At 45.1% G+C, this 21,786-nt stretch overlaps 1 protein-coding gene across 2 annotated transcripts; it reads right to left on the reverse strand.

Moving 5' to 3' along the window:
• Positions 1-21: 21 nt before the first annotated feature.
• On the reverse strand, positions 22-21,106 carry LOC143104669 (rho-related GTP-binding protein RhoA-D-like). Of its 2 annotated transcripts, none has more exons than XM_076268836.1 (5): positions 20,954-21,106; positions 10,211-10,368; positions 7,297-7,417; positions 6,193-6,323; positions 22-3,678 (listed from the first exon to the last, which is right to left on the reverse strand). In XM_076268836.1, the coding sequence occupies exons 2-5, from the start codon at positions 10,364-10,366 to the stop codon at positions 3,505-3,507; spliced, it is 582 nt and encodes a 193-aa protein (XP_076124951.1). In that variant the 5' UTR covers positions 10,367-10,368; positions 20,954-21,106; the 3' UTR covers positions 22-3,504. The 2 variants fall into 2 exon arrangements, with proteins under 2 accessions (XP_076124951.1, XP_076124952.1); XM_076268837.1 differs by lacking the exon at positions 20,954-21,106 and adding an exon at positions 16,252-16,614.
• Positions 21,107-21,786: the final 680 nt, after the last annotated feature.

Here is a 21,786-nt window from a genome sequence, read left to right on the forward strand (position 1 = left end):
TGACAAAACATACACACAAGGTAATGCTGAATCTTCTTCTCTCAAAAATAGTTTATTAACATTGGTTGGTTTCACTTAAATCAAAACATTCACTACAACACTAGTTCTGTTTACAAAGCCTTATAATAATCCAGATTTATACGAAAGCTCATTGTTATGTCTTAATACTTCCAGAAAAAAGAAGATAACACAAAACACTTAGCAGGAATTGTTCCCCTCGTAGAGATGGAGGCTTTGAAGGGCCATGTTGAGCTCATGCGGACATTGACGTTTTACAGGTCTGGTTATAGCTAGTGCATTTCTGATGAGGGGGGCCATCAAACCCCAGCATAGAGAAGAATAAAATAACCAATGGCCATGCTGTTGGGATGTTACCACTGCTTTAAGCTGATAAGTAGTGGGGGCTTTTCTGCTGATGTGAGGGCTTATGCTGTGTGGTTACATGTTGTGGCATTGTGCTGTTCACCTGTGTGTGCTTACCCCTCACATTACCTTTCTGACTACCCAGAATTCCTTGGCAAGTTGTAAATGTGGGGGAAGTGGTATATGGTCCTTACTGAAGTCTGTGTGTGAGTGTGAAACAAGCTGTGGAACATTGCACATCATGCCTTGCCCTAAAATAAATGGTGTTCAAACTAGTTAACCACAGACAAGACTAAACTAAACAAAACAACAAAAAAGTTAATTGAATTACTGGCATTATGTTGTTCTGATACTACACACAACCCACATGGACAGTCTTGAGTATATTAAAGAAGTTGGGGAGTTGTTTAGCTGCAGAAGTCTGCCAAATTAAGAGCTTCCAGTGGTACAGTACTTACAGACCTCAGCTAACCCTCCAAGGGCATCCACATATTACCCAAAGGTAGTTGAATGGGGGGGTCAAATGACAGTCTAACCCAGCCAACCAGAACAAGTCTCACTCCCACGCCTTACCGGTAATCACCACCACTCTCTTGGAAAGATTGCATGCCACTGGTGAGAAGGGATCATGTGACAAGCTCTGCCTCTCATACAAACACACCTCTTCTTTAACAACACTGTAATCTAATACACTCTCAACCTGGCTCCAGGGACCTGGGGACACTCCTCACTGCTGACTGATAGGGAGCACATAAAACAAAAGGAGAAGTGTTCCTGGTGAGTGTCATCAGCTTTACTCTGGGAGACTCGTGCACTCAAGAGAATTCCGGCACTCCCAAACACCGATGAGGTGAAACCCCTCAGGGACTCGAGGCTGAATGAAACATGTACTAGATAGACACAGAGAGAGATGACTTCTGTTATCTGCTCCGTGTTCTCAATCACACACAGGGATCTTCCACTTCTCTCTCACACATTCCTTTGGCCTTTTGAGGAAATATCATGGAGACTTGAGTACATGAGTAAGAGACATGGTCATTAGCTGACTCTGGAAGCTGTCGGATCTGGGGACGGATCAGATCCAAGTCCGGTCCAGAGTCCACCACTGTTATGGTAAATTACAGAGCGCAATGCTGCTGGAGGCTAATTCATCAGACACGGAGGCCCCATTCATTACGATGACGCCTGCTGCTGCAGTGGACGCACATTCATCAACAAATGGCACGGCACAGCACAACCAACAGCTAAGGTCAACCTAAATACCTGGGGAGGTCAATTACATGCTGCTGACTGCGTGCAATGCATTATGGGAAGTACAGTCTTGGGGCAATATTCTTTTGTTGTTAGTAAATCTTTGAGTAAACATGAACTGTGGAAACAGTGACTAGACAGAACTGGCAGAGTATACACTAGGGAAAGGTCTGTTCTCTGATTGCTCTACCAATCTTGACCCCGATTTACTGAATCTAACTGCATCCCATCATCATCTTTGTGGAATTTCATCCAAAGCAGAACAAAGATCGTACACTTTTATCAGCTTCTGGAAATGTCTTTGAATTCAGTAAATTCTCAACCAATACAAAGCCACTTCATATAAAGCATGCACTTTCATAGCGATGCCCTTCCAATTGAAAAACATGCTGACCACCAATCTGAAACAGAGTACTAATTTAGTATCTAGGAATCTAGAGTCTCTCGTCTCTACTGTGGAACAGAAGGCACACAGGTCGCCTGTCAATCACATCGGGAAGGCACTGAGCAACCACCAGCTGACTCTCGCTGACCTGCCGTCAAGCCCTGAATGCCCATGTGTTAGGGATAGGGGCTTGAGGAAGGCTCCCATGCCAAAGGGACAGGCTCTATCAGTCCTGACCTCACCCGTCCAGCTCTGGAACCCAAACATGGACATTCTTTAAACCTGTGAGGTTACGGTGACACAGGAGTTAAACTCTCCGAGGCCACTTGAACTCTGTTTAGTAGCGATTGCTGACGTTTGGCCTCTCTGCATAGTAGTTTCATGTGACTAAGCCAAGCCAGGGGCTGAGAACAAGAGCAGCTCTCAAGGCCCTGCCTGCGCTTCAGCAGCACAGGGGTTACCGGAGGGGTGGCAAGGAGACGGGCGGCGCCGGACTGGGGCACGGCTAATCAGGAGAAGTTCAGTCATCCGCACAGTTTCTGCATCTAACTGACAAACGCTCTCGGTTTCTCCACTCTGGGAACATTAGACCTCAACCTGGCCTTCACTTTGAGCGGGGGCCTAAATATTCAGAGAGAGGGGGGGGGGGGGCTGTGCTCAACAGCTGAACATATTTTTTTGTTGCTTTTTTTTTTTTAAGTCTGCCGTCGCCTGGCTAAGATCGGATCCAATTTGACTTTTCCGGCAGGCCGACGGAGCCCATGTCCGTGGCACCAACCGAGTGCACTATTGTGTGGAGAAGAAAAAGGAAAAAGCCCAGCTAAACTACCAGTGAACAAAAGTATGTGAAAAAAGGCTGATATCCTTGAGTAAAAAAAGATGCTTCAGCATGTGCACACAAAAGGCACTGATTCTAATAATCAACTCTGAGACTGAAATAGTATGACGACAACTGAACTCCATAACGTTGAGCTGTTTTTAGATCAGCTGAGCGCGTGATAGGTGGGAGAGGTCCTTTGGCCTGTGTGGGAAGGAAAGTCCATATTTCACAAGGACAAGGAGGAAAGATCAGAGTACAGACATAGACACACCAGCTATCTTTTCCTTACTGCACACCAAGTAACAAACATAAAAACACAAATACCCATTGTGCTGACAGAGAGAAATAAATCAAGGCAAAAAAGAGGAAAATTCAATACCTAATCTGTGTTACAGGCCAATCTAGCCTTGCTTTTTTATTTTACAAATGCATGTTTACTTTTAACTTTTTTTTTTCTTGCACTTGCGCTCATGGTCCTTCTCTTGTTGGCGTGAAATGTGAGATACAGTACAAAGATGCAGTTTGGTAAAGACCACTCCTACGTTTCTTCTTTTTCTTGTTTTCTTCTTAAAATTTCTTCTTGGTCAGTTGGTGGTGCATGGATGTGGTGGAGAGGAGGGTATATATTGAGGGGCTGGGGAGGTGAGCAGAGGGTGTGGGGTTGCATTCCCCCTCCTCTCCCTCCTCACAACAGGAGGCATCCACCCCTCCTCTTGCGCTTGCGCACCTGTAGCGCCGCCCTGGTGGCCATCTCGAACACGTCCCGCACGCCGTCCTTGGTCTTGGCCGAGCACTCCAGGTAGCCGAAGGCGCTGATGCGGTTGGCCATGTCACGACCCTCCTCGGGCTTCACTGGTTCCTAGGAGAGGGAGGAAAGGACACACATTGTCACACATGTTGACATTTACGTATAAAAAACATTTTTCATTTAAAGAGTCATATTACTCTACATGATTATCATATAGCTTTTTTTCTATAAATAAAATATTTTTATCTGAAACACTTTCCCCCATTTTTTATCTGAAACACTTTTCCCCATTTTCTGTTGGTGAAATCTTCCCTGAAAATCAGAAGTCAGACCAGCTGTGTAATCCACACACTACCAATCACTAAAAAACATTTCCGAGCACTAGGTACTCTGCTCCGCTCTTTTATCTTTTCATCCTGAGTTACAGCATCTGTCCTCTGACACGCATTGTTGAAGACTTCCTGCTGTTTTGTTCTCAGTCTCTCTAATGACCGAGGAGACTGGACGTGGGTCAGCATTCTGCGCGAAGCCTCCCGTTAATAACACACCTAATCCTGCCGGGTCCGCACATCGCCCACATGCCGGAGGCCGCTGTACCGCGCGATCGTGAGACGGGGATAATTAACGCGATTTGAGAGTTGTGATTATGCACGTTCATCTCAGGAAAGACCCTCAGGAGTTAGACACAGGACAGCCAATGTAAACACGGCTTCCTAAATGAGATGTCTATGGCCACACACACACACACAGGGTGTGAGCACCTGCATTTGACCACTTACATGGACTCCTCTCAATTAATTCCACGGCTCATTCAGGTTGCATAATCTCATTCCCTCCTCCACTTCCACACACTCTAACTCAGTGGTCCCCAAACTACGGCCCGCCACCTCATTTTGGGTGGCCCCCCAAAACATGTCTGTGGTATATAGCATCTGGCCCGCACGGGAGTACGACATCGTCAAACTATATAACGTAATTTCCCCCATTCATTCTCTATGGCGAGTCTTAACAGTACACGTGTCTCTTTTTGTCCACTGGTGGTTGTTTTGGCGCTGTTTCGCGTTTACCATCGAAAACGGAATGAAATGTAGGCCTACCTGCAAACAATGTAAGAGGCCTATGCTGACTACATCAGTGCTCAAAGTATTCTAAAAGTTTATCAATCAATTGTTAATAATAACTAACTAACTAACTTCTATTCAAGTCATATTTCTGGGACTTCCTGGGATAATAATTATTTCTATTTTTTATTCACTCGTTTAAATGTTCATCCAAATTCACAAAGTTCTCATCAAAGTGAGTGAAAGTTAGAATGGTGGTCATTTCAGATGTTTCACTTCATAAAACTTGAGAACTTTAAATTATTTGTAGGATATTGCTTGTTCACAACTTGAGCTGTGTATGCAAAGATACAGAGTTCACACATTATAAATAAAATATACTTTTGGGACTCCCTGCTAATACTTTTGGGAATGCTAAAGTCTTTTTATTCGTATTATTTAATTTGAGCTACATTTTACATGGCATGATGGCAATATAAACACAGCTAACAATGGTATTAAATTGCATTAGCCTATGATTAAATATAATGGAATATTCAACTAAGGTAGACTAAGGTTTGCCCTCTTCCTCCCTTACATGTTTTCTTTTCCGTCTCCGCCTGCTCCTTCTCTTCCTTCCTCCATTCTTTACCATCTTTTCTTTCTCTCCATCCACAACTCTATCACTTTCTCCCTGCCTCCCTCCGGTGCAGAACTGATTGCTATGCATGCGCTGTATAAGCCTGCTGAGTCCCCTTCACGTGGCTATGCTGATGTTCTGCAGCCAGTGTGTGAGTGTGTTTGTGTGTCTTTGTGTGTGCGTAGGAATGGCTGACCAACCACATGAGTCAGGCCCAGCAATCAGGCAGACCAGTGGGGCTGTGTGGGTGAGTGAAGTGAATTTGGGTGATGACATATGGAGCATAGCATTAGTTCAGGCAGGCCATGAAGTCACGCCCAGCAACTTGGCTAACTGCTTAGCTGACTCCCCAGCTGATTGATCAGCTGATCACTCGCTCTTATATTGGTGGACATCATTCAGGGTGCCCTTTTTAAGCTGCCGTAGCCTGCCTACTCTTGCCGCTTGCTCTACAAGCCTTTTTGCAACCCACCTCCACCCCATCTCCTCCTCATACTAGACATACTTATCAATGTCAAGTGCTGACATTGATGTCTGGTCTGTTCTGTACCCTATGGGAGGTTTATCTTGCTGCTCCCAGAACAGAGCCATACCGCCAAATGAAACATTATGCATTGCAAATACTAATGAACTATCTGGACAAAGTGGTCCTGACTGAAATGAAATAGTGAGAGTGTGTAACAAGAGTTTGTCATGACTATGTGCTTGGTCAGAGGGCTGTGGATATTAAGAGTTAGCATACGCTAAGGGCCATACATTAGACAGGCTGTACAGACAGCCAGTGGGGAGGCGAGGCAGACAGCACTGGGAGATCAGCTTTTTCTTAATTAAAGACAGTAGGATGCTGACAAGTGAGATGACAAATGGAAGACAAAGAAGCCCTGAAACCTATGGAGTGCCTGGGAGGGGATGGTGTGTGTGTGTGTGTGTGTTTGTGTGTAGTACCTGCTTCATCTTAGCCAGCTCCCGTCGTGTGTGCTCATCGTTCCTCAGGTCTTTCTTGTTCCCCACGAGGATGATGGGAACGTTGGGGCAGAAATGTTTCACCTCAGGGGTCCACTTTTCTGGAATATTCTCTGCAACGACAAGAGCAAGCAACATTTAAATCAAAACTAATAACAAATCAGAGACAGACATAATCCACAAACACATTCTCAAACTACTGTAAAAATGTATAAACATGATGCATGGCCTTCGTAGGCCATTATTATAGTCTTTGCACAGCATTCTGGTTACGTGCCACATGCACTGTGCAATGCATATTCAGCTGATTTAAAGCTGCATAATATATGTGTTGTCAAAACGTGGATTACGCAATGACCATAAAGAAGTTGCTCAGAGTGATGGATTAGGCCTCCAGAACACGGTTCAATCCCACGGGGCCCTTCAGTTACTCAACAGGGCTTAGAAACGCACTGACAGAATGTAGTATTGTACCAGTGCTGCGGAGTAGCAAAACTTACGTTTTTGGGATTAGGACACATGTGTGGGAAAGCAGAGAAATAAGGACAAATAAAAAGAGACAGATCTAATTCTGGGTTTTGGCGTGATGGTGTCCTATAACATAGTCAAGCTCAGCCTTCCCTGAAATTTGAGAGATAAAGTCAGAGGCTTGTCGAAAAGAGAACTCAAAACTGACTGTTTTGTCAGGTCCATATCATTGAGTGATGTCACTTAATCATTGAGTGATGAGTGATTGAGACTTAATCATTTGTCCAGATAGTCCTGATTAATCACTAAATCATTGAGTCCTAAGATCCCTAAGGGATCTTCGGCCCAAAGAAAACTGTGTGACTTAGCTAACACCGCTTTGTGGCACAGTCATTTCAAAGAGTTTTCTATTATGAACAGCTCTCATGTTATAAAAACACTTTTTCACACATCCTTTCTCACACACACACGCACACGTTCATAACATAACATGTCAAACCCTTCACAAAAAAAGACACATACAAAGGGAGATCGCAGCCTACAGACAATGCAAGGTCCAGTGCATGCCCAGTCCAGCCCATGCACTGCACCGACCTGTACAGCATCTCATCTGCTCACCTAAACTGTCGGGGCTGTCGATGGAGAAGCACATGAGGATGACGTCTGTGTCTGGGTAGGAGAGGGGCCTCAGCCTGTCGTAGTCCTCTTGGCCTGCCGTATCCCACAGCGCCAGCTCCACCTGGGTCAGACACACACACACACATCAGACGCGGTGCATAAATAGGCCTACACAACATCCACATCACACGACAGCCTACAATGTAGTGGGATAGAAACATAAACCCCTAAACCCCCCCAACGTCACTCTGGATAGAGGCCGGCAGGAATTCAGAACCATTCAGAGGTCCACAGAGCTGCTGATCTGCAAGTCCCAGAATGTACCCCACCACCCAGACTGCTCAAGACTGCCCTATCGGATTTGTTCCAAGAACACGTTCGCCTTCACTTGCTTCTTTATGTTGTCTTTGTCTACGTTTTTGTGTTAAATGCTTTGAGTGACTTTTTGTACTAGAAAATGTGCTATATAAATACATGCTTACTTTACTTTTTTACCCCAGAATAATTCTGACACTTATAATTTAGTCTCACACACACACCTAGTGACATGATCATGTAGTCATCTAGTAACATGCTGGCCCACTGCTGCATCAGTACATCATGAGTGAGGCCCTGTATTTGTCTGCTTCATGAGCAGGTAATCTGCCTCTCTGGTTAATATTAAACTACTAGCAGTAACCACCATCGAGAAGAGAAAGTAGCAAACACATGTGCTTTACCATGTGTGTGAATGTAGAGTGTGTGTGTGTGGAAGGGGGTTGGGGGTTCAAACCAGAGCATTCGTCTAATGATTTCCTCTTTGAGTGTCCCCCCCCCCCCCCAAGGACTACAAAATAAACACCAGACCAAAAGGAGGAAGTACAAAAAAGGATCCAAAAATTCCGACTAGGAACGTCCATGGCTTTAAATGGAGAATTGGTACCATGTGAGCCCTTCCTTGGGATTCATCATCTAGAAACTAACACAAACAGATTCCCCCCCCCCCTCCCCCTCCAATGACGCCAGTTCCCAGCTAAGCCTCACAGGGACACATGCGAGCAAGTTCCTGAGATATGCAATGCTCATCAAGAGTTTTAAGAATGTTTGTGCTTTGCATTGTATGCAGTTGCCAATCTAACCTACTCTACTAACTAGAGTACGATTGATGCACATGTGGTCTTGGAGGAGTACTCAAGGACTACTCAACGTAGTGTTGAGTGGTATAAACACATTAAATTAAGTTAAATGACTTGTTTGCGTGGCCAAACCCTCCTTTATAACTGGGCAGAAACAGCAGGCCGGACGGCTGTGGGCTCCAGCCAGACCCAACTCTCCACTGGGACTTCCAGGCCTCATTCTGCCACATTAGTTTGGGAGCCTTGGACAGGGGCCTGGCGTCATCCAATCACATTCAATTAGATTAGGGGAACGGCTGGGACAAATAACACCAGATACCTTCGGCCTTCCTCGCCGCCAAACACCGTGCTCTCTGCAAAGGGGCACCTTTGGAGGAGTCTGATTTGAGTCACTCTGATAAATGCTTTCCAGGGAAAACAGCTCAAGCGTCACGGCCGCCATGACACGGCGGGGCGAGATAGATGCAGGGCCACGGGAAGCAGGTATTACTCAGTGTTCCCAAAATAGCCGTCCACAGGGTCTAACAAAGTGTAGGCAGCCACCACGGGCCCCTGCTTGAGTAATGAGCCCAGAACCAGGCTGTGTGTGTGTGTGTGTGTGTGTGTGTGTGTGTGTGTGTGTGTGTGTCTTCTGGAGGAGAAAAAAGAAATGGGAAAAAGAACAATAAAAGAAGTTTATATTTAGCCCTGGCTCAGCCTCACAGAAGGTGCAAGAAGTTGAATATGAATATGAGAATGTGATCTCCGCTAGGGGATGGCATAGTTTAAATCCTGGATGTCGGGTGGACAAGATTGCCAAGTTTGCTGATCTGTATCCAATATAGCTCAAAACGAGGCGGTTGTGGAGGAGTGCGGTCCATTGGGATGGGGGGTGGGTGACGCCAGCGTAAGCATAGCGACGGGGATCGGATCCTTAGCTCTACATTTCCTGTGCATGAGAAACAATGCGTTTTCTCCGCCCCCCCCTCCTGCTGTCAAAGAGGAAATGAGCCGACCCATTTATCAAGGCAAGTGGGGGGCGGTGGGGGCTCGGGGTCTGAAAGGGGAAAAAACTGGGGACGGCCAGACATCCCACGTTTCCACTCTGCACAGGAAACCAAAGAGTACAGCCATTTCCTGTTTTTCACCAGATGCCTTGATACACTAGGTGGTCAGTGGGGGGGATTTTTACAGAAGAGGGAGCCACTGGGGATCTGAAATATCGCCCACCCCCATCTGAAAGAGAATATCCTTACAGCACAGCTCGGGTCCAGTCTCATGATTAACCCTACTGTCGTGGTCATTGTCTTTCAGCTCCGTGCCAAAAAGAGGACTTACTAACAGGAATCTCCTGATGGCTGCAGCTGATTGGGCAAATTTGTCACTGTGTGAGGAACGAGGGTTGGGGAGTTCACTTAATAAAGTTATGCAAGCTCTTAGATCAGATTATAAATCATATTAGATCAGAGGACAAAGGTTCACTAAAACGGCAACATGCAGAGCTCCTGAAAGCTTCGAGAGAGATTATTTATGGAATGGGTAGGGCAAACGGTCAATGTCATATGTGCATGTACATACTACATACAATACACATGTACACATTTATAAAAAAGATCCAGGTTAATAGCTCAACACTACTTTTCCCTAACTAGGAATGGCCGGTGCAACCTGATTAATTTTCATGATAAACCTTGTGGTCGTGGTCGCTGTCTTTGAGCCCCACGCCAAAAGTGGACTCACTAACAGGATCTCCTGATGATTGCAGCTGATGGGGATAATGTGTCACTGTGTGAGTGAGTGAGTGATCAGGGAGCACTAACCTGCTTGCCGTCCACTTCAATGTCAGCGATGTAGTTCTCAAAGACAGTGGGCACATACACCTCTGGGAACTGGTCTTTACTAAAGACGATGAGGAGACAGGTCTTCCCGCACGCTCCATCTCCCACAATCACCAACTTCTTCCGGATGGCGGCCATACCTGAATGAGAGAGGAAGACAGAAAGAGTGAGTGAGTGAGTGAGTGAGTTACAGATAGTGAGAGAGAAAGAGAGAGACAGACAGAGAGATTGGGGCTCATATCAATAGATACTTACTTAGAATGGCCATACAGAGGTAGTGGTTCAATATGTGCTCCAAATCGAAAGATGCCAAGAGAGGCTGAATGGATTTTCAATAGTTTGAAAGACAGTTATCTACTGTGCAATGGCAAGAATACATTCTCTTCCTCTCTCAAACACACACACACACACACACACACACACACACACACACACACACACACACACAACAAAAACATACAAGTCACACACACACACACACAGAATAAAACTGGAAAAGATTTTTTTGTGGTTGTGTACAACTGGAATGCAGCGGCCAGTTGATGTGTCCACTCAGAAAAGGGGGAGGATGAGGGAGCCAGGGCTGGGGGCTGAGACAAGCTGAGGCAGGCTGGGAGGGAGGGGAGATCGGGCTACTCACCGACCACACCCTGTACTTTCCTCTCCTCACTGCATCATACAGGAAAACAGGGCAAAAAAATGGCCGGAAGCCCTAACAGCTGGAGAAGTAGTTAGCCACCCCCAATAGGACACCCCCCCTCCATCCAAAAAAAATTAATTGCCCAGGCTGGTTTATAAGAATTGTCCTACTATATGATTACTTTTGACTACCCAAAATAACTTTTGCAGGACACTCAACGTTACAGGATAGCGTGTTTTGTAGCTACTAAATAGGCTACAACATTTCCCAGTTTTCAGAGATGAAACTCTGCCTGTTGTCTGACCACTGGGGTAGGGGGAATTTTAGAGGGACCTTCATTGGCTGCTCCACACTTCCAGCGGATGCCATGTTGAAAGACATGAGTTAATAGGAGCGCAAGCGCTGGGTCTGGAGTAAAGACCCTCAGAGGGAAGTTCGCTTTCATCCTGCTGCCTCTGGCTCAAGGTCGGCCTGCTGCTCAAAAAGCCTCCTAATTACACAAGGATCGGGATATTCCAGTCACAATTTCTTTGGGATAGGAAAATGATTGGCCAGTGATGTTCATTACAGTTTTCATTTAGTGGGTGACCCAGTTCAGAGTCTACAACAGTACAAACTGGACAGGGGGCAATAAATCATGGAGCCAAGCGGCGACAGTGAGCACTTTAAGGACTGACCCAGCTGTCTTCGGAAGTGCGCAAGGAAATGTTGTTCCTTTGTTTCTCTCCTGAGCACGTCTTAGTCACCTTCAACAGAAATAGCAACAACGTCGTACATTCTAGTCTGCATATGCTCAAGCAACATGCCAGGGAAGGAAGCAGAGTATTGTTTTGCTACTCCACTGCAGAACATAAAGACCAATGAAGACTATACCATAAATGCAATCCATACACAAGAAAATACAGGTAGTGACAGACCTCCAGAGCTCTGACACAGAGAAATATGTTAAGACTTAACTGAGAAACCACCATCTGAATTGGCAGGAAATCCTTCCCCAAAATATATCCAAACATTGATACAAACCACATGACAGTCCACATGCATATTTAAGTGTTTCCTAGTATTGTGTGATTTGGAATGGCTTGAAACAGTACATGTGAGGTGCGTTGATAAATTTACTTTCAAATGAGCACAGTGTTGCACAGAGCCGGGTTAGCGTAGCGTAAAGCAGAGCAGAAGTAACGGCCACTCTGAGAGAAGATGCTGTGCAGACCTGTGGGTTATTGAGAGAAAAGTGGGAGGATTATAGGAGACCCAAGGCTCCCTATTTTCCCCCTGAATGTTTGTGCCTTTTATCAGCGAGGAACATGGCATAATTATACTTGCAAAGCCTATGAAAATGGTAATGAGCTTCAACGACTGAAATCATTTGATGAGAAAGTACCCTCTTTGAAGCAATGAGAAAAAGTGTGTCTGCACGGGTTGGGGGAAGTGGGTCCCCCTCTCGACAAGTGCCCTTGGTCTTGGTTGAGTGATGTCTCTCAAACTGATATGCAACATAGCTGAAATCCTCCATCTAGCCCCCCCACCCCCTTCAAATAAACCCGCACGGAAACGATGTCAGAGTGAAATATTGCCACCACCCTAAAAAAAAACACTGCATGCCATTAGGTAAAAAATCATCAGTCGCTAGCGCTAATCTCCCCACTAAGCGCTTCCGACCCCTCGAGAGTCGTTCTGGGGGCACATAATGCCATGGCAATTTCAACCAACAGGCAGGCAGCCCTAAGCCAAAGGGCCATTCCGGCTCTCGGTGATCGGAGGGCGACGTGTGTTCAGTGACTCTCTGGGCCTCTGCAGCGGGTGTGTGGACAGGAAGAGATATCGGCGATGGGTTGGAGGGGGCATGATGAATGGGTGGCACTGGTTGGGCACATCTGTGCATTTTGCCCCCTACCCCCCCCCCCCCCCCCCCATCTCGCCATCCGCTCACCCCCCCCCCCTCTCCTTCTCCCTCTTCCGCCCTCTTTCTCTCTATCCCTCTCTCTAATCAGTCAGACATTCCCTGCTGCAGTCTGGCCCGTCACCAAAACAGCCACTTATCACCCCTGTGCTGCTTGTGGTGAGCTACAAAGCCTGCGGAAGAAATAAAGAAATAAGCCAAATTATTTTCATGCCTGCCAAGCTGCTAGGGTGCTGTCGTCGACACCTTCCTCTCAGCACTTCTGCCCACAGCCATGGGATGCGCCGTCACCGTTGTTAGTGTCGCGTAAACATCCCTGTCAGAAAGCCTGCCTCTCACCGAGGCGGAAATGAAAGAAGAGGATTTGAAGATTAAGAGGGTTGGTTTGACCTGTATGCCTGTGTGTGTGACTCAGGCATTTTGTTGTCGTTTATTTTTGGTACAGCTCAGGCAGAGGTAGTATCTGGGCGTTGTCTTGTGTGCAGTGGAGGGCAAGGGGAATGGCAGCAGGTTTACGTGAGTCAGAGGAAACTAGCGAGGGGAATCACTTGCTGGTTTGCCAAACACGATGGACTGATAGTGGAGGATCTGAACCGCTGAGAAAGAATCAGGGGCAGTTTCGCTCATTGTGGAAAACAGTGCTTTCCCTCCAGTTTCGCTCACCAAAATCCCCAGCTCACCTCATCTGTAAATCCCCATCACAGAGAAGGCAGGGATGGATCATAGTCTTGTCAATATTAAAAGAACGGCCCATGTGTGGTCCATTTGCAAGCGTTGTAGTGACATGCCCATGAGAGGTAAATGAAACGGAAAGCTGAACGTCTCCATGGGGACTAAGAGGAAAAAGACAACCGATTTGAGCACTTCCTGGCAATAAACCATCATCCTGTGTCTATGATTCTGTGGAATCACCCCCACCCATCCCCACATTAGGTACCCTTCTGAAATTTGTACTCTGCTCATAACATATTTCATACCACTATTTGTAAGCACAAAGTATACCATTACACTGGATTCCCCGGATTCTGGACCCATACTTTCTCCTTTCCAACAATGCACTAACAACACACAAGACACTCCCCACTAACTCCAATGGGCCTTGCAATTCAGCGAGCCTCTCTCTACCGACTCTACTGCAAGGGCACCAAGTGCTGGGTGCCATCATCTGCCAGCAGCCGATTACGTACAGTCAGCCGGAAACGCCACCAGAGTCCCGCCTGGCTGGGGGAAAAGGGAAATGTTTGTTCTGAGGCACAGCTGACAGGAATGTATGATTCACACTCACACAAACACAATGATGAACAAATAGGAGATAGCTGTTGATGGAATCTTGCGTCATTTCCTTAAGTCATTTTGCTTGCTTGTTTTCTTGCTGTAATGGGTTTTCTTGTCAACGTCTAGGACACTCCAAGCGTTTCACTTTGTTCGGGGATGTCACATGAATGACATGCTTTAGATAAAACTAGTTCTTCTTGTTGGGCAGACAAGGCTGGATATACTGTATGAGACACTTAACATGGCAGTTAGCCACTACTAGCAAAAATAGAACACATTATTTGTGACAGCTAAAGATGTTAATAATGATTAACGTGATTAACATACTTTGAGCTCTTCATCTGTATACCAAGTCCATTTGTATCCCCCATGACCATTTTGACATAAACCAAGCCTTATCACATATACATAAGCTGACAGAACATCCCAGAACATTCACGGTTTCTATAGATGCCACAAGGTGTAACTTAGTGGAAACAAACATAGTGACTCAGACAAAGGCATAAGCAATCACAGCCAATCAACATGATGTTTAGGAGCATGGGAAAGAGAGGGGGCAATTTGATTGGCTGCTGCACTCAAATATCAACAACTTTTTGCAAGAACCGGGGGCTGCACTGTTAACAAAAGACTGACATGTCAGATGGCCTGCCAACTGAGAAAGGATGAAAAGTCACTGTTGCCTGCGCTACTCTCACTCTACAGGGTGATGACCTAAAAACCTCCTTCTGCGTCTCCAAAAGAATTTGTCATTATCGGGCACCCTCAGTCCAATGCAATGACAGTTGTGGCTAAAATAGAGGCAAAGATATCCATTTGAACAATGCTTGCCTGAACGAATGCGGCCATGAAAAAAAAAATTGCCTCTGTGAGCATGGGCCCACTGCGTGATGATGGCCATACAGGTTGATTTGCTATCTGAAGTGAAGTGAGTAGAGTAGAGGAAAGGCAATACTACACTCACAGTAGGTGGTGGAAAAGATAGAATTTACAAAACACACCTATTTTTACACACATTTCACACACAGTATGTTAGGAGCAAAGTTACTCAGATGTCTCAATACAGTACATATCTCTACACTAACTTTTGGCAGAGACCGTAGCAATCCAAGAAGGGGAGGCTTTCTCTCCCTCTCGCACAGCGGAGGTTAAGAAGAGGGATTGAGGCTTCTGAGCAGCCAGGATCGGCTGCGTGGCCTCAGCTCTTCGTACTTGCACGCCCCGTGGAGGAATGTTTCACCATGAGAGTGTTTACATTGAGCTGAGAAGCCCTGAACACTGTGGGGAGCCTGGGGTGGGTGGGTGGGTGTGTGTGTGTGAGTGAGTGAGTGAGTGAGTGAGAGAGAGAGAGTGTGTGTGTGTGTGTGTGTGTGTGTAGGAGTGCTTGGTAAGCCTGGAAAGTGTTGCAAAGTGAGTGTTCCTACAGCACCTCCAACATGATCCCTTTATGCAAGCAGCTAAGCACAAATCGTTTGCATCCACTGTTAAATGGATGACCTTTGAACCTTTGGCCTTTGACAAATCCCACTGGTACTGATAGTGAATCCTGCCGACAACCACCCCCCATAAAAAAGGAACAGGTGGACGAAGGTGATAAGCCTTACAAATGTTTATCTGTACTCCCATAAACTGACATAGAAAAGAAAACAATGAGGGCCATGTTCTGGTCAGGTCCAAAGCAAACTTTTACCTAAGCTAAGATGGTGAACTGGTTTATTTGGTTTCTATAGTCAACTGAAATATATCTGGCTCCGATGTAACGGATGTTTTTCGCCTCTTTTCAAGGAAATAACTTTGTTGCTTTTGTCAACATCTGCTTCAAAAGACTGAAACAGTGAATGGAAATGTTTTCAAAGCCATGAGAGAAGAGCAAGATTGTATCGTCTACCAGTAAAACAAATAGTTAACCAGTGACTGCACATTTTTACAGTGTTATGACATGAGTTACAGTGAGCCGTTTATGAACACTGGGAGTTGTTGAGCTCGGAGGAGTTTGTTTTGGGTGGAAAAACACTGCTAACTCTGGGTGACTCAGCGTCCTTAGCTCTCCCCCTCTGCCATGGCAGTACATTTGCCAGACATGCCTCTCCTTTCTCTGCCTCTCAAAAAAAAATCACTTTTTATCATCTCACTGATGACAGTCTCTCTATAACACCAGAGGTCATGACTGAAGAGCAGTCATCGGAGTTAATGACAGATTCATACCTCAGCTGTGCTTTGCTTCTTTCTCCGCCTCAGCTCAGTCACGTTGTTCAGGTTCTTTTGAGCTACCGTCTTTGTGTGGGCAAATATTTTCCTGTTGTAGCTCTTGTTTCCCAACAAAGGAAGTGACAACAAGCCACGATGAACAACAGCAACAGGTCCACTCTTCAGGAATGACGAGCATTAATTTAAATATGTACGCCCCTGACAATATTACACTACTACAACTGAAATTAATAACAACAAGAAAGGCACGTCAGAGAGCGAACGAATGTGAACAGGAGAGCCCTCATGGATCCAGTGTTGCCTCGTTCCTCTGTTAATCAGCAACTCGCTCCCTGTTCCAAAGTTTCCTGCCTGCTGCTGCAGCGAGTCCCCAGGTTATGCAACCAGGGCAGCCTGCCCCGTCAGTGGACTCGCAGGGTGGGGCAGGCCTCCCACAGTCAGCACCAGGGTGAATAAAACCCTACTCGCATCCTCGAAGGGCTAACCATGTGCAGAGGAGAGGGAGCTTTTCAGGTGCAAAAGAGGAGACTTTAAAGTAGCACAGTAGACACTTTCCCCTCATCTCCTTAATGGGACAAATGCACAGCCCAGCTGGGGCAAGAACTGGTAGATGTTATTATGTTGAGGGACTTGTTTTTACTTTATTGACAAATCATGTCAAGTGTTTATGGAAAGTCCACAGAGGGGCCCATGCACTTGGGAATCAAAACTGACCTGAAGATAACAAAGCAAATTGCCAGGCAGCAGAGGGGAGTTTGTACAATTCAGGCCAAGAGTGGAATGAGCTTCTCCTAGTGTAAACAAAGTGTCTAGTTTCATTAGCACACTGTCTGCAAAAACAAAGATGACTTCTGTTGATTTCTAACTCCCCAGCCTGCAACACCAGCCCACCATGTTAGCAGTGCACAGACAAAGATAGACTTTAATACAAAGGTGTGAAGCGGAAAAAAAGGACCCAATTTTGGCCGAGGTGCATATTTGAAAAAACTTGTCCATTAGTTCAAACTGGAGATCAGGCTCACTGGTAAGGCGCAAGGCATGACTCACTGTTTGGGTGTCTTAACAAACCTGTCCTTGGCTCCCTCGCAAACTGTGCCACAGGGATTAGCCAAAATGAAGACCGATTCAGATCTAATCATTTGTCAAACAGAGCGTGAGGAAGCAGGAAAAGTGATCAAACCACATAGTTTACATTCTAATGAAAACAAATGAGACAGCTGGAGTCCTGCTATTATGTATGGTATTTAGAGGGAAGAGATGGAGTAGGCTACTGGGAGAACAAACTGAAAATACTTTACAAATAGAGTGGAGCGAAGCAGACACTATATGCTCTGTATTCAGACCCTCTTACTTTGCTGAAGTACGTGATTACATGTGTATACCATCTAGGGCTACTGACAACACATTGACAACCAGGTCAACACTCCGTGACCTGGAATGACTCATGGAATGAAAAACAAGAGTCACTCACCATCAATCCCCACAGGTTAATTAATATTTAATGTTTCATATGGGACAACGTGAAAGTCTTCAACTTTCTCATATTCTGTGGGTAATATTTTCATAGCACACACTGTGGTTAGAGTATGGCTAGAATGGCAGAATGCTAAATCCCCAAAAAACAAGTAACTGTAAAGGCCCATTTATAATCCAGAAGACAAAAAAAAAAATGTTAGTCAACACATATTCATTTTAAGAACTTTGAGATGAATAAATTCTAGATTCAAATGCCCCAGGATCTAATATGTTTAAGCCATCAGAGAGATCTACAAACAGCTCCGATGAGGAGCTCTCCCACTGTGAACGACTCTCAGCACCAAGTGCTTTAGCTGACAAACACAGGCCGCAACACAAATAACCTTCAACATTTCACTGGTTCTGAACACTTGTCATATTCCATTTTCAGTCAGGCCTTGTTCACAGTTACCTTGGTAGGCCCCTGAGGCAGCTGTGCTGTGCAAAGCTATTAAGTTCCAGAGAGCTGTTAATCTCCACGTAATAGCACCTCATCACACACCAAGTAATAAATATCTAATTGTTCTGCAGTAGATGAGCAAAAAAACGTCCCGAAATAAATGGTTTCGGCAGCACTTTTACTGGCCTAAATCAAAAAGCGAGCACAGTCTGAGCAGCTTGAGTCTCCCAATGGAGCCGAATGGGTATTGATGAACTGAGGTAGTGGATTGGACAAGTATGACTTACGGCTCCAAGCAGCACTTTAGAGAAGGCGATAACCTTCACCGCCGTTACATTCAGGGACATCTTCCCAGAGACTAGGCCTGAGCTGACTTTCAATCATGAGCACCGAAAGCATTTGGTCCAGAGCTAAGCTTAAACTCTGACAGGGATATTGGTCCAGATGAACACCAAAGAAAACCAGCCACAAATGTCTTCGAGGAAATCACACTGCCAAGCATAATTCATTCAGAGCAATCAGACTGTATTGTCAGAATGGTTGTATGTATCCAGGAGCACGACACAAATGTCATGTTATATGTGGTCAGTACTTTACTCAGTGATCCACAGAGAGTAGGGTTGGGCTAACATATTAATCCAGAGGGCAGAGACCATGTGCATTGAACAGGTGGCCAACTGTCATATAAATTACAGGAACAAGAAGGGAACAACTTCCCCCTGAGATGTCATGACCTTTCAACACATGTTTGAATGATGTACCATTTAAACCAATAGTCACATTCTTACTCTTTCATGTACTGCACGATCCTAATGTGCACAAATTTCAGTGTGAAGATATCCCCTTTTCACCACCACATTGTAAGCCATGCCTGGCACCTTCACTTGACTGCATAAGATAACTATCTCTCCCAATTATAAGGTCATGAAAAAAATGTGTGCCATGGAATAGACCCCCCCCCCTTTTCCATTTTTCACTCCATATTCAAACCTACCTCTGCCTGGAGAAATTCATGAGAGATTGCTGTAATGAAAGGGCAAGTAGGGGCATGGAGAGAGCAAAGAGGGGGACAGGGCAGGGCTTTGGGGTTGGTATTAAGGTATTGAGGAAGGTAGGTGTGGGGGCATGGCTGGTTCTTTCTTCGGATTGATTTGAGATGAGAAATGAGGCCTTGGACGAGGCATCTCTGATGATAAAAATCTTGGGTTATCACATTACCTTCCAGCTAAAGCGCGCAGAGCCCCCTCCGTCAAAATCATTGCAATGACTCATTTGTCTAGCTGTGGGGAAATAGGAGCAGATTGGGCCAAAGCTCTGTGACAACAGGGATGGCACGCTGTCTTTTGTCCCCCACGAAAGACCAGTGCCCCAATCAACAGTGACATGTTTTTGTCACACATTGGTATTATGGCACATGTCACTGGCACTGCCAGACTGGTAGGCTATTAGTTAGAGGAATGAGCTTGGATTTAAATCTTATCAAGGGGCTTAAACAGGCACTTGCTTAGACTGGATGAAATCCATTTGCAAGACTAATTGGTCATTAAAACAATTAAATAACGAATTACATTTTTAATTTACCCTCAGGCTTGTCTCTTTGAGAAGGGAGAAATATATTTTAACTCCAAATCTTTTGAAATGGCATGACCTATTTTCAAAGTTTGCAAGCACAAGAAAAAACTCCAAGTTCTTGTTTGGATGGTAGCAGGTACTGCAATCTATTAACCCAAGCGTGTCCTATCATATAGGAGGTAGTCTAATCTGAGTGATGCATCACAATTAGTCATTTAGGCTCTCGACAAATAACTGATTGGTAGCCTAATTAAAGGAGATATGTGGTGCACCATTTGGACAACACAATCAGTAGAGCGAGGGTTAACGAGGTTGGCTAATACTTATGGCCTCTAATGACTACACAGATGGTCCACGCTACATGTATTTTGGAAACATCCGAAAAACCGTGACAGTCTGCCAGTTGGATTATAAATAGTCAATATCTACGCATTCCCGACTTGGTTTCAACAAGTATCCCGATTAACACCATATGAGCGAGATATCGGGGACTCTAACATACGACAACTGCCTTAATATAGATTTAAATTGAATATTAAGCGTCTGTGTGATCTTACAAGCCTTGTGTAGCCTATTAAGTTTCAATGGAACACGACAAACATGTTTTCCCGAATACATGGGTGTTTTCTGCTCCGACGGGAATCGTAGTCAAACAACGCCCTACAGGGTCTCCTCTTCCCTCGGTAAAGAGAAAATACTCACACATACAATCGCAAATAGACTTACGATAAAAACCTTGACCTGTGTCGCCGACTTCAAAGTTGAAATCGCTTCTCAAATTCAATATTTGATACCTTTAGTAGGGGTACAACGCCCTGTATTACCGCAGCAGAGCCGCTTAGCAGCCTAAAGTAACACTTGAAGACTTGTTGCCACCAGTGGAGTGTACAACCGATACTGTTGCGATTTAAATTATAGGCCTGCCTATCTTCCTATTCAAATAGGCTATAAAGGCAATAAGAAAGAAACACAGTAGGCTAGGCTAATGTGATAAAGTGAGTAGGTTGAAATGACTTATGGACTGCTAAGAAATCTGAACAAGTAACCCCTCATGCCAAGTTGCGGATTTGCAATAACTACTTCTGGTCACGAGCCACCACCTACTTTTTCCCACACCAAGGAAAAGTACGCTACTTTAACAGCACCCATTCCTCTGTCCCCGCGTCTGTAAAAAAACATTGAAATCGATAGAAGCCAAAGACATTTCCCTACCTGCTTTTTGATTTCCTTCGCTTTTACTCTTTCTGACTCTTCCGTCTTACTTGCTCTCCTTGTCAGTTTCACTGCAGTGGGTAGGCTATATTGCTAAGGAACGACGGTCGGCTGGCAAACACAGATCCTCCCACTGATAGGAAGAAAGGCAGCGATAGTGGCGCCCAATCTCTTGGTTAGGGAGGAGGTGCAGCCGTTGGGATGCTTGGGATCCCTCCCTTTCCACTGTTAATAATCATGACATCATCCCCAACAGCTCTGGTCGGGTGGACGGGTAGGCAGGCAGGCAGACATTTGTGACTGTAATTTTGGGAGTGGGGGAAATTATAACGTTAAGTAGAATGCTGACCGCGTAAAATGAGTTCATTTAAAATTCGAAATGGTGTCTGTAAACGGTGCCCTGAAAAGGCATCAGGTTTTTGTACTTGAATAAACAACTAAATGCATGCAACCAATGAGCAAATTATTTAAGCCCTTTGTAAACAACTAATCTCCGTTTGACCTGATTTCTGAATGTTTTCCATAATTAGGCTACCATTTCTTTGATAACACCAGAGGGGTTTGTTCAGATTCAGAACATGGTAAGTGCTGCTACTGAATACAGTTGAATAGGCTACACTGATATATTGAAAAACAGAATTAGACTGTCATACATTGGTTTTGTTTAAAACTTAATTTTCCACATGATTGTATTTCATGTAGAAAAAACAATTAAAACATGAATGGGTTTAAGTACCCTTAATTATAATTATACTTAAGTATAAGTAGCCTACCCTTCATGGTGGTGTTTCTCCAGCAGCTATCTTTTCCTAAGGAAAGTTGGCAGGCAGGCA

The sequence above is a fragment of the Alosa pseudoharengus genome, unplaced genomic scaffold, assembly GCF_046254945.1.
Source record: "Alosa pseudoharengus isolate Yale_2024_CS ecotype anadromous, Long Island Sound unplaced genomic scaffold, YU_APseudo_1.1 YU_APseudo_1.1_scf_5, whole genome shotgun sequence".
NCBI lineage: Eukaryota > Metazoa > Chordata > Actinopteri > Clupeiformes > Clupeidae > Alosa > Alosa pseudoharengus.

Bases quoted from the DNA above. Each gene is read 5' to 3' on its own strand.
- LOC143104669 (XM_076268836.1), bottom strand. From the start codon at position 10,366: ATGGCCGCCATCCGGAAGAAGTTGGTGATTGTGGGAGATGGAGCGTGC. The intron at 7,418-10,210 runs GTTAGTGCTCCC...TGTCTGACCCAG, and splicing joins TTGAAGTGGACGGCAAGCAG to GTGGAGCTGGCGCTGTGGGA. The intron at 3,679-6,192 runs GTACTACACACA...TCCCTCTCCTAG, and splicing joins AGCTGGCTAAGATGAAGCAG to GAACCAGTGAAGCCCGAGGA.